This window comes from Arachis ipaensis, chromosome B2, assembly GCF_059453495.1.
Source record: "Arachis ipaensis isolate K30076 ecotype BB chromosome B2, ASM5945349v1, whole genome shotgun sequence".
Taxonomy (NCBI): Eukaryota; Viridiplantae; Streptophyta; class Magnoliopsida; order Fabales; family Fabaceae; genus Arachis; species Arachis ipaensis.
The window spans coordinates 28,153,672-28,165,548 of NC_142437.1; the positions used below are offsets into that span (position 1 = coordinate 28,153,672).

Below are 11,877 nucleotides of genomic sequence, written 5' to 3' on the forward strand. Positions count from 1 at the left end.
GTCGCAGGTCAAAGAAAACTCTATTACTATGTTCATCTTGAGAATATCCTATTGACAAATATACGGTAATTATAACCATTAGAAATTCTCAAAGTGAGTCAGTTCAATGGTCATATCTCTATATGGACCATCTATATATATATATATATATATATATATATATATATATATATATTGATCTTTTCGGATTATTAATGTCCTTTTTAATAATCCTATGACCAAGAACAATTTAGATTAAATTATAAAAGATTTATCTTTCAATATTATGATCACTATCACAATGATAAATCTCTAAATTTAATTAAGGACCTTATTATATTAATATTTTAATATAATAATGATAACAAATTATTTGACACGTGATTGATTGGATTGTAGTCATACTACTTATTCCCAACAGGACTGAAGTTGTGAATCACTAAATCTATGATGTGAGGCAAATCCTAATTTTTAAAAAGTGTTTATATGTATATATACGGGGCAGGTACACCCTAAACCCCGACCATACTCTGTCCTAAGCAAAATCTGCCCCAACTCGGGTCAAGTTATTACCTTCCACAATCGGGTATGAACGGATCGGGTACCCGCATATTCGGGTACTCATACTAAGTCTAACCACGTATTGATGCTCCATTTATTAAGGGTTTATTGCTAGCCAATGGATTGCTACACACAAGGTGAGATTCTAACTTCTAATAGTTGTTTAAGTGGACGAGTGAGATGATCATTCAACAAACTCAAATTGATTAAAATAAATACTAATTATTTTTAATATATTTTAATATTAAAAATTTTGAGAATTTAATTTTAATTATAACTTGATAAAATATTTATAATAATAATTATTATATATATATTTTATTTAATATTTTAATAAAATTTTAATAAAATTTTTTATATAATTTTATGTATCATTTCGTAGAGTGTACAGAAACATACACTAAAATGTACTAAAAAATAATAAGATTATTTTGACCTTTAGAAATAAAAAATGGAATAATTTTATACATTATACCATAAATTTTTAACTTTTTATACATGAATTTTTTTTTTAAATTCAAAGCAACAATTATTATTATTAATAAATAAATATCAATAAATTTTTATAATAGAATAATATTTGTTCGGAACTATGTCCGGATTTTACCCTAATTATATATAATATATGTATTAAAGTTAATTCTATAGTGTTTTGTTTGGTGTTTAATTTTTACCTAAGAACCGATTTGAACGTTCGGATTTCATGAAAATTGGTGACGTGGCCAATTTTAAACACCGGACCGTCTCTCTCTTCTTCAGTTCTTCTTCTTCTTTTTTGTTTTTTGTTTTTTTATATATATCAAATCCTCAATACGATAGGAAAATAAAAACAAAGGAAAGTCACCAAAAAAAATAAATAAATAAAAACAAAGGAAAAACCTCAATTCAACGGCACACCCAAGTTCCAACCATCCCCAGCCTCAACTCACTCTCACCTCACTCACCGCACCTTACAGAGCTTCACTCAGACACTCGCTCTCACCTCTCTCACTCACTGAACGCTCACTGCCGGTCGTCACTCGTCATTCTCCTCGCCGGCTCCTCTGCCTCGTCCTCGCGCCGTCAGTGTTTGCTCGCCTCTGCTTCCTTCGCGACTGTGCCTCCTCCGTCAGTGTCGTCCCGGCCGCCTTTCCTCCGCTGTGCCTCCGCCTCGTGCCTTGTCTGGATCTGCTTCCTCCGTCGTCATCGTGTTGGCTCATCTGCAGACTCTGCTCTGCTCCTCTTCTAAGCTCTCCCTCCACCGAAGCTCTGCTCTCTTTCGCCGGCGGCTTACTCTGCAGCTGTGCAACACGGCAACTTCCCCGAGTTGAAAAATCGTCCCTGACTGTTTCTGGCTTTCTGCTTCTGCTGTAGGTGAGATTTTTTTTAGCTATTGTTATTAATTTTTTATACTGGATTTTGATGTTTTAATGTATTGAGGCTAATTGTATTTGTATGTGAAACTGGCTGATTTCATTTGTAATAAGGTTTACATGAATTGTATTTGTATGTAAAACTAATTGATTTAATCTTTTGTTCTCTTTGTTCTTTTTGCTTTCTTGTGTATACCATTTTGCTGTTACTTTAAGATATTATGTCGTTGTATCAATCCATTTTTGTGCTTGAGGTTTAATTTATAAGGGTTTAAATCCTTACACTTTTATTCTGTGATGGACAGATTTGACAAGATCATCAATAAAGAAATTCCTTCTATTGTGCTTCATGAGGATGATAAGGTAGTAAGGTACTTTTTCAGCCTTTGGTCGAATCCTCAACTTAACTATGTTAGTGCTTAAGTGAAGTCTGGGAGTGCGGTGAATGAATGCTGATATAGGTGAAACCAATGAAATAAAGATTTAAAGATGTGCATTGGAGTTTTGTGTTTTGTCTCATGATTAGCTGATCTCTGTTGTTTTTTCTGTCTGACTCTTCTATATTGATTTAAAATCTTATTAACATTTATATACACTCTTTAGTTTATACTATGTTGTTGAGGTAGACATTTAAATTAGTTCTGTGGTATTAATTCAATTTTAAAAATAATAAAATAAAAATTAGCTATTATGAAAAAAAAATTATATATAATTATTTAATTATAACCGGGTCAACCAGTTCAACTAATCACCCAACGGTTGAACTAGTGACCCGATAACTACAGTACTCTGATCGCTGTTGATTCAGGTTCAGTTCTAATAACTATAGTTTAGGTGTTCCTTATGCTGTTATACACATCCCTAACCGTTAAACCTGCTTTCACAAACAGGTACTGTCTGTACTACAACTACCTGCTTCTTTCTGCTCTTTAGGTTCAAGTCAGTCTCCCAATTAATTAAACCATTTTTGTTGACATTTCGTCATTATTTGCTTCATCTTACACGGAAAAAATGAAGAACTTTTTCTATCATCTTATGCTGAAAAAATAAACAACTTTTTCTATGGTCACTCTTCATAAACAAGGACGAAGATGATGACTGGTACTAGGAAGTTACTGTCCCCAACCCATTTCCGGCCCATCCCCACCATTGTCCATAACTCTCTTGCCGATGACACCCAATTGAATTCTATTGCACCGTTTTGCCCCAAAGACATTTCCGGTTTAGCCACTGATCTCATCAAATCATATTTTGATAAGGGGTGCATTGAAGAAGCACGCATGCTGTTTGATGAAATGTCACATAGAGATGTTGTCACTTGGACTGCTATGATTACTGGCTATAATTCTTGCAACCACCATGGTCGTGCGTGGAGCGTGTTCTGTGAGATGTTGAGATACGGGATGCGGTCTAACGAGTTCACCTTGTCTGCAGTTTTGAAGACATGTAAGGGGCTGAGTGCGCTTTTGTGTGGGAAGTTGGTTCATGGGTTGGCTATAAAGAATGGTACTCAAGGGTCATCCATATATGTTGATAATGCGCTAATGGATGTGTATGCCACTTGCTGTAGTAGCATGGACAGTGCAAGAATGGTTTTTGAGAGTATCCTTAAGAAGAATGCTGTCTCATGGACAACGTTGATAACTGGATATACTCATAGAGGAGATGCTTATGGTGGCCTTCGAGCTTTCCGCCAAATGCTTCTGGTAGGTTCCCACTTTCTGGTTCCAAATCCATGTTTGTTTTACTCAAAAAGATGGGTCTCATAGCAGCAAAGAAAAACAATAGAGAACACATTTTTTTTTCTTTTCAACAAAATGTTAAATTGTGTATTCATATAACGGATGCTGTGAGATTTCTACCACTTTGTTCCATCCTACAAAATTCATGTATTCTGTTAAGATTAAGGCTCCTCTAAGGTGATAAACTAAGGAGGTAACCACAATCATTAACCATTTATTGATTAAGGGTAGGTAACCTCTAATTTTCTCATTTGCGAGATAAACTCACCTTAGAGGAACTTCAAGGAAAACATTAAAATTCTTGGTAGAGACTAGCTCAGTATAATGGGGTTTTCATATTTCCTTGGCGATAAACAGGAGGAAGGAGAGCTGAGCCCCTTCAGCTTTTCAATTGCTGTTAGAGCTTGTGCATCTACTGGCTTGGGTAATTTGGGCAAGCAGGTACATGCTGCAGTGATTAATCATGGATTTGAGTCCAATCTTCCTGTCATGAATTCTATACTGGACATGTATTTCAAGTCTTGTTCAGCATGTGAGGCAAAGCAATTATTCTTTGAAATGAGTCAGAAAGATACTATCACATGGAATACCTTGATAGCTGGTTTTGAGACATTGGATCCTAAACAATCATTCTGCATCTTTTCTCAAATGGTATCTGAAGGTTTTAGTCCAAATTGCTTCACATTCACCAGTGTGGTAGCTGCATGTGGTAACTTAGCGTTTCTGTATTGTGGGCAGCAGCTTCATGGGGGAATTTTTCGTAGAGGCTTCAATAACAACTTGGCATTATCCAATGCCCTTATTGACATGTATGGAAAGTGTGGAAATATAACAGATTCACATAAAATATTTAGCCAGATGCCATGCAAAAATTTGGTCTCCTGGACTTCCATGATGATTGGATATGGGGCTCATGGGCATGGAAAAGAAGCTACTAAATTATTCAATGAGATGGTCAGATCAGGTATCAAACCTGATAGGATAGTGCTCATGGCAGTTCTGAGTGCTTGTAGCCATGCCGGACTAGTGGATGAGGGCCTGAGATATTTTAGACTATTGACAAGATTTTATAATGTTGCACCCGATCAAGAGATATATGGATGTGTAGTTGATCTGCTTGGGCGTGCTGGTAGAGTAAAGGAAGCTTATCAACTAATAGAGAATATGCCTTTTAAGCCGGATGAATCTATATGGGTTGCCCTTCTTGGGGCTTGTAAAGCTCATAAACAACGAAGTATAGGCAAACTGGCAGCTTCAAGGATGTTGGAAATGAAGCCAAATAGGGCAGGAACTTATGTGCTTTTATCAAATTTTTTTGCTGCTGAAGGTAACTGGACTGGTGTTGCCTGCTTAAGGAAGCTTATGAGAGGTATTAAAAATAAGAAAGAGGCAGGGATGAGCTGGATTGAATTGAAAAACCAGGTTTACAGTTTTGTTGTTGGAGGTGAATTTGTTTCTTCAAATGAGCAGATTGTTGAAGTTTTGGAAGTATTGATTACGCATATGAAAGATTTTGGATATACACTTGACTTAGATTGCTTTGTACATGACCAAGAAAATGAGGTTTGAACACAAGCCATATGGTTAATATGTCATTGCCGAATGCTCAGCTGTTCATAGCAGCTCATTTGGTTCAATTCTTGCTATCTCAATCAACTTGTTCATAAGAAACCGGAAAGAGTCCGGCATTTTACATGTTTTAGCAGAGAGAGTTGCTTCGATTAGTTTAGAAAATAGAAATCAACAGAAAATTAATTGGAAGAAGAGCAGGTTATCTTTTGATTAAGTTCTGTTCTTTCTTGCTCTCGGGGATGCAAGAATAATTTATTGGAAGAGAGAAGACAAAAGTAGGAAGATGTGGAATCTTTCCAACAGCAAACAAAACGAAAATTGTTCCCTTTCTTGCATTGCTAAGTTTCTAACAAGTCAGGGTCCTAAGCTCTACAAATGCTACAGACTAAAGAGGAAGGCAAATAATGGCAAGGAATTTTGCATGAGATTTGTGAGCTTAGATATTTGTATACTTAGAATCAAATGATATTTGATGCTGATCAAGAAAGATGAAGAGGTAGTTATTAGTTATTACTGAATAGGGATGACTGTCTCATTCTGATTGTGATTTGATGGGGAAATGAAATTAGGAATCACACTCCTTGTTTTATGCCATTCATACATGTATACAATGGGTAAAAAATACCCTTCTTGTTATGTGCATATTGCACATTGTATTTTTTAGCTATTGTTATTAATTTTTTATACTAGATTTTTGATGTTTTCATGATTCAATAGCTTGCTAAAGGCAGTTATTTAATACGAAGCGATCATTTTTAAGCTCAATCAATGATAATGATGATGATAATTACTACTAAAAAGATATATTTGCTTATTTATACTGTTGCATTTTCTTTGAAAGCAAATCTCATGGTCACCGGTTTTCGGAAGTAAACACCTTGCATCTTCAAGCATAGATGCCTTGTTCTGTATGAATTACTGTTCAGATATGCATCCCAAGTGATGAACTATTTTGTATGCCTTGTTCTGTATGAATTACTGTTCAGATATGCATCCCAAGTGATGAACTATTTTGTATGTTACAGGCTGTCACTAGAGTTAAGCCATACATTTGCACCATGCCGCTTAGAATGGATGATGGGTGGAATCAAATCCAGTTGAATTTAGCGGACTTCACGAAGAGAGCATATGGCACAAATTATATGGAGACGCCGCGGGTTCAGCGCATGCAAACTGTCGCCTGAGAAGGATATATTTCTCCGATCGCTTGTTTCTGAAGAGGAACTACCACCGTAATTCAAATTGTACCTTCCGATGCAGGTTAGACATGCCCCCCATGTGCAACCTTACATCTCTTCTTTCCATCTCATTTGATTCAGGCCTTATATATTTTCTATTTGTCATCTGCAGAAAGCATGAACAAGTCATAGCATGAGGAATTCAGAGCCTGAAGGCGGTCGAGCGATGGATTTTTTTTTTGGAACACTATAATTGCTCTATTTCCCCTCTTTCTGTCAGAAATTAAGCAGTAGTTTGGTTCTCATGTATGGTGATTTATGCTTATATGTGATAGTATCTTGCTAAGAACACAATGATGAATGAGATGCAACTGGGATTGCATGAATAATGTACATTACATGGTTATATGAAAGCTGGCTCTGTATGCTTTTCTAATGGGCTGTATGAGATTCTAGGGTTTCATGAAATAGACGATCAAACACGTTGTTAGTGACATTTGTATAGGGCGAAAAAAAGTTTTGGCCTCTTATGGAATTCAACAATAATGCTTGCAGATAAAGTTAAATTTCTAGTTCTTGAATCGATGCATTCTCTCGTCTTGTGTATGTAAGATTGTTCCGGCAGGTTAGGCAGTGTGGGTTTTCAGTGGGATGCTTTTCCGGCGGTTTAGGCCGGCCAACAGCTGGGTCTAGAGGTCTTAGCCCATTTTGACCGCCGGCCAACAGCTGGGTCTAGAGGTCTTAGCCCATTTTGCCACCCCGCCCCATCATTCATTGTAGAACCATCTGTTGGAGTGTCTTTCTAGAGAGCTAGACTTCAGCAAGGATTCTTAGATAGCATATTAGCATAATGCATTGCCATATTTTAACAAAGTTACCTCCCCTCCAAATCTAATGAAGTTCAATTACTGAAGCAAAACCGAGATAACGAAAGCAATAACAATAAGAATTTTTAATGACAGATGACACTTAGAAAGTCACTCATTCAAGTTTAGCAACATTTTTGGACTTGACATCCTCTAAACCTAGGAAAAATGAAGAAAATGTATGGTGGCGAATAACCAATGTAAGGATGAAAACATTAGCTGCATGAAACACTAAGCTTGCCACCCAAAGCTCTAAGAATACGTTTATACCCTTGAACTCAAGCAGATAACCCCACATTAGCCAATGGACCTGAGCTCCCATCCATGAAAGAATGCAAAGCGTGCCATCCCATTTAAGCTTCATTTTGCTCCATGGTAATATCAGAGGCAACAAGCAAAAGAACCATACAAAATACTGTGCAGTTATCACCTGCAAAATAAAAAAAGCATTTATTAGTGCACTCATGGTCTTGAGCATTAACTTAATTACTCTAAACTGGAATAAAATAGCACAATATTCTTTCAAATATTCTATATTTTTAGATATTATCGCTTGCAAATTGCAAAAGGTATATTAATTTTATGATTTAAGTGTACAACATAGTTCCCAATAGAGACAAAGTTGTGCATCATATAAAAAATCTAATATACCAAAGTCCTTGCAAACAATTAAATGGGAATAAGAATTAGTGGAAAATTTAAGTGCAAACCTTGTTGAATGCTACAAATGCTACAGTCTGAGCAAATAGACAGAATGGCAAATCCTTTGCAAAACAGAAAATAAGAACCAGCTGCACCATGAACTGTGGCAAAAATGAGATAAGCTTCTCCACCACTGAAATATCATAACCATAGTGAAGATAGATGTGATAGAAATAGATGGAGAAGTTGTGCCTTGGGTCTGTTCTAGTAAGGTGGTATAGTAATGCCTCATGTAGGAATTCCCATCCATATAAATAATAGGACAAACCAGTAAATAAGAAGAAAACCGCTGCCGAAACCAGTCCAAACATCAGCCTCTTCCTTGTAAATATGCATTTTAAGAGATTATGTAAGGAACACAAGCAATTCCCATCATTGAGTCTTTCTGCTTGAGCAGCAGTCCAGTTCTCTAGGATAGGTTTCCGATTGGATGGGAAGAAATTTGGATAAAAAACCAGGACAATAGGGACGGCATAAATTATGGGATAAATCCTGAAATGGACAATAAGTCCATGCCAAAATGCTGACTGCAACAGATTACCTGTAAAATGTGGGAGGAAAAAGATAAGGCACCAAAGCATACAATGAAGTCTTCAAAAGACATGCAAATATCGAATATTGTATACCTTTTACAAAAATATGTTGCTTTGAAGCATCAACAGAATTTGAACTTAATAATAAAAAATGCAAGGCTCTAACATAAATTATCAACAGAGGAAAGGCAAAAGTCGAATTAAAACGTAGCTAGAAGGCTGTTTTCTGATCCCCTATTCCACCAAATACAACATCAATTATATACTGCAGTTTATTTAGCTTTCAGAATGATTGGAAGGAGATATTTAAAATCGAACAGGGTCAAAAAGTGAAGATTATTATTATCATTGTCCATTTAAAAAAATAAAAATCAGGCTTTTTACTATATACATGTTGAAAATTTGACTTACTATTTTATTTATTCATTTCTTTATTTTTTTTTATTGATTCTTGTCATTTTATTGAAAGTTAGGGTCAAAATATTTGTGAAGAGTCACCGAAACGCAGAATGTAAAACCTATTTGTGAAAACTGATTTTTCTTATATCAAGATAAATGGCCAAAATATAGCTCTACCAGTGGATCAAACATAATAGCCACATGTTAGAACATAGAAAGGATTACAGATTAAAAGATTGACAATCTATACTCATTACACTATTTACATCATAGAGAAGTAGAACTGTACCTTTCATAAGACAGATAATTGTCCACAATATCATGGCACAAACAACAGGTTCACAGTTCCCATGCGTCCCTATGGTGAAAGTAAATGGATTGAAGAGCCATGTCATGACACAATAGTTGCAGAGTTTTCTGGGTACCTTCCTCTGCTGTAGAATAAAATGGATAAAATATCCCACCAGCAATCTGCATTTTAGACATGATATTTATGGTTAGGTCTAATGTTTGGAGAATTATTCAACACAGGATTTCTATAAAGAGTTAATCTAGACTCAATTTAAAGTAGTTAATTACAAATGTTAAAATAAGGGCAATACCAGGACTGGCTCAGAGATAGGAAGAAACTAGAAAGTAAAAAAAATGGTGTAAAATTGTTATTGTTTATTCAATTCAGGGATCTGACATTCTCTACAAAAGAATAACCAAATGACAAAACATCTCTTGTTTCAACCTTATCCCTTCTATTTATTTATACTAAATCCTAACTAAGCATTTATAACTAAGAGGGGCCTAAAAAGGAAATTTCTCATAATTGTGACTCCAACATTGTAATAACCATATTTCTGATGCAATAAGCTATAAGAGAGTTCCATCTCTATTTTGAAAGAATTAATTTTTATTTTTCTACTTCCTATAAAAGGAAAAATTGGCTGAACAAAAAAAGAATCTATGTTAAACATCATCTAATATACACTACACAAGACATAATTATCTGCACAAAACTAAATCCATACCTGAAGCTGAGAAGATAAACCTTCCCCAAGATCGATGGATTAATGAATTAGGAATGAGAAGAAATGCAAGCAAGGGGGAATAGCCATATGTGGTCCTCTTATAAGGGGAATCACCCGAAGCCATTAAAGACGCAGCATCAGAAAATACTAGGTAATCAACATCGGTATAATTAACCTCCATATGAGCATCTTGCCACTCTCCATATATAATTAAAATAACACGAAAAATGGCAGAGAATAGAAGCAGTGACGTAAAATCCAATGATCGCATAGCTGAAAGATTAATCATGCTGACAAATTAAAAAAAGATGGTCAATAGTAACACAGTTAATCAACTATACATCTTCAAGTACACATAAGGTTGCCTCAGATATCTTAGCAACAAGCTGAAAACATTGACTTTGCCATTATCATTATGGCCACAGTGGATTTTAATAGAAGATACTACCTTTGTCTCTTCCAGATGATTTATCATTTCTTGTGGCACTGTGGGATCTAATTAGTATAACTAGTAATTCAATCAGTTCAAATTTGTCATGATTTGATTTTGTTTCAGTTTTGTTAATCAAGATTGTTGGTTTAAATTGAACTAGTATCACCTTAAGGATCAATGGACCTAACATCGCGACCTATGGCACCAGTAATGGGAGCAGCCCTTGTACTAGATGCGAATCAGAGAAACTATATGGAAATAAAGTTGCACCTTGCTAACAGCTATAACTTTAGAACTAGTGGTAATAACTCATTCCAAAGTGCTTGTTAAAAATTGCACCCTTGCTAACCACTATTGCTTTCTATTGGCATCAAAGTGCTCTTAAACTTGCAGTCTTCTGTCATAGTTAATCGGCAATTGGAATAAGGCAATGCAGCTTAAAGTTCATATATATCCAAACACACCAAGGCATTTTATCAAACAGTTAAGGTGCAATTAAGAAACAACTTTAAGATGAGAAATTGAGAATAGAGAAATGAAAAAGACAATTCAGTTTAGAATGTTATGTTACTGGGATTACCATAGAATTTCAATAGATTGCTATGGCAAATATGAGGATCCAGAGGAGCCTTTGGGTTGGATCTGCTACTTCACCGTCAACGAAGAGGAACGGAGGCACCAAAGCGCGACATCAGCGACGGCAACCTGGCGGCTTCGGACAAGGCAACGACAACCCAGCAACGGCGGAGCTTTCACTCCGGCAACGACGGCATCTTCGAGCTCAACGGCAGCGAAGAGGAACGGGTGGAACGAAGCAGAAGGGGCCTTATGGTTTCGGGTTTCAGGGAACCAGTAAAGGTGGGTCGGGTTTCAGGGTATATGGTTTCGGGCGGGTTCTGGTTGTTCGAGTCCGGTCATCCATGCTGGTCCAAGGCCAAGCCCAAAACACAGAAAATAAGATTAAGGATTTAGAACTGCTCAAAGAAATAACCATAAAACTAAAAAAAATTTAAACCTCGCCAAACCATTACAAAATAAACCAACCCAGCATCATTTATCAGCACTTGTTCGACATGTTTTTTTTATTTAAATGTATTTTAATAAAAAATAAATTTTTTTTTAAAAAAGACCTAAACAGACTCAAATACAATTATGTCAGCGTATTTAATATTATTTTTAATCTATATTTTTTATATAAATTTAAAAATAATATATATTATTATTTATTAATACAAAAAATTATCAAACATGATTTATATAATTAAAAAAGACATTAAAATATTTTAAAACAATTATGGTGAACTGAGTTCTATTTTGATGATAAGAATTTTTTAAGAATTTTTGAAATATAAAAACTCAGGTATAGTTAATTTTACGTGAAGTTGATAGTTAAAAGTTGTTAAATGATAATTTAGTCAAATCTATTAAATTATTTAACAACTCTCAACTATAACTTTTACATGAATTTAACTGCATCTGAATTTTCACTCATAAATATGGCTTTTTCCATGCCTAAGTGAATCATTCCACTTCATTTATTC

General features: G+C 35.3%; 2 protein-coding genes across 5 annotated transcripts; one reads left to right on the plus strand and one right to left on the minus strand.

Moving 5' to 3' along the window:
* The first annotated feature begins 1,446 nt into the window (after positions 1-1,446).
* Positions 1,447-6,820, plus strand: LOC107625158 (putative pentatricopeptide repeat-containing protein At1g56570). 4 transcript variants are annotated; one of them, XM_088505506.1, is made up of 4 exons: positions 2,824-3,598; positions 3,992-5,702; positions 6,232-6,545; positions 6,673-6,820. In XM_088505506.1, the coding sequence occupies exons 1-2, from the start codon at positions 2,984-2,986 to the stop codon at positions 5,201-5,203; spliced, it is 1,827 nt and encodes a 608-aa protein (XP_088361632.1). In that variant the 5' UTR covers positions 2,824-2,983; the 3' UTR covers positions 5,204-5,702; positions 6,232-6,545; positions 6,673-6,820. The 4 variants fall into 4 exon arrangements, 1 of the variants encoding a protein (XP_088361632.1); XR_015905334.1 differs by lacking the exons at positions 2,824-3,598; positions 3,992-5,702; positions 6,232-6,545; positions 6,673-6,820 and adding exons at positions 1,447-1,893; positions 2,198-2,315; positions 2,419-2,530; XR_015905333.1 differs by lacking the exons at positions 2,824-3,598; positions 3,992-5,702; positions 6,673-6,820 and adding exons at positions 1,468-1,893; positions 2,198-2,263 and having other exon boundaries at positions 6,232-6,370.
* A 491-nt stretch (positions 6,821-7,311) lies between these two features.
* LOC107625159 (GPI mannosyltransferase 1-like) lies at positions 7,312-11,134 on the minus strand. The gene is made up of 5 exons (XM_016327742.3): positions 10,917-11,134; positions 9,888-10,193; positions 9,174-9,355; positions 7,961-8,493; positions 7,312-7,680 (listed from the first exon to the last, which is right to left on the minus strand). The coding sequence occupies exons 2-5, from the start codon at positions 10,190-10,192 to the stop codon at positions 7,366-7,368; spliced, it is 1,335 nt and encodes a 444-aa protein (XP_016183228.1). The 5' UTR covers position 10,193; positions 10,917-11,134; the 3' UTR covers positions 7,312-7,365.
* Positions 11,135-11,877: the final 743 nt, after the last annotated feature.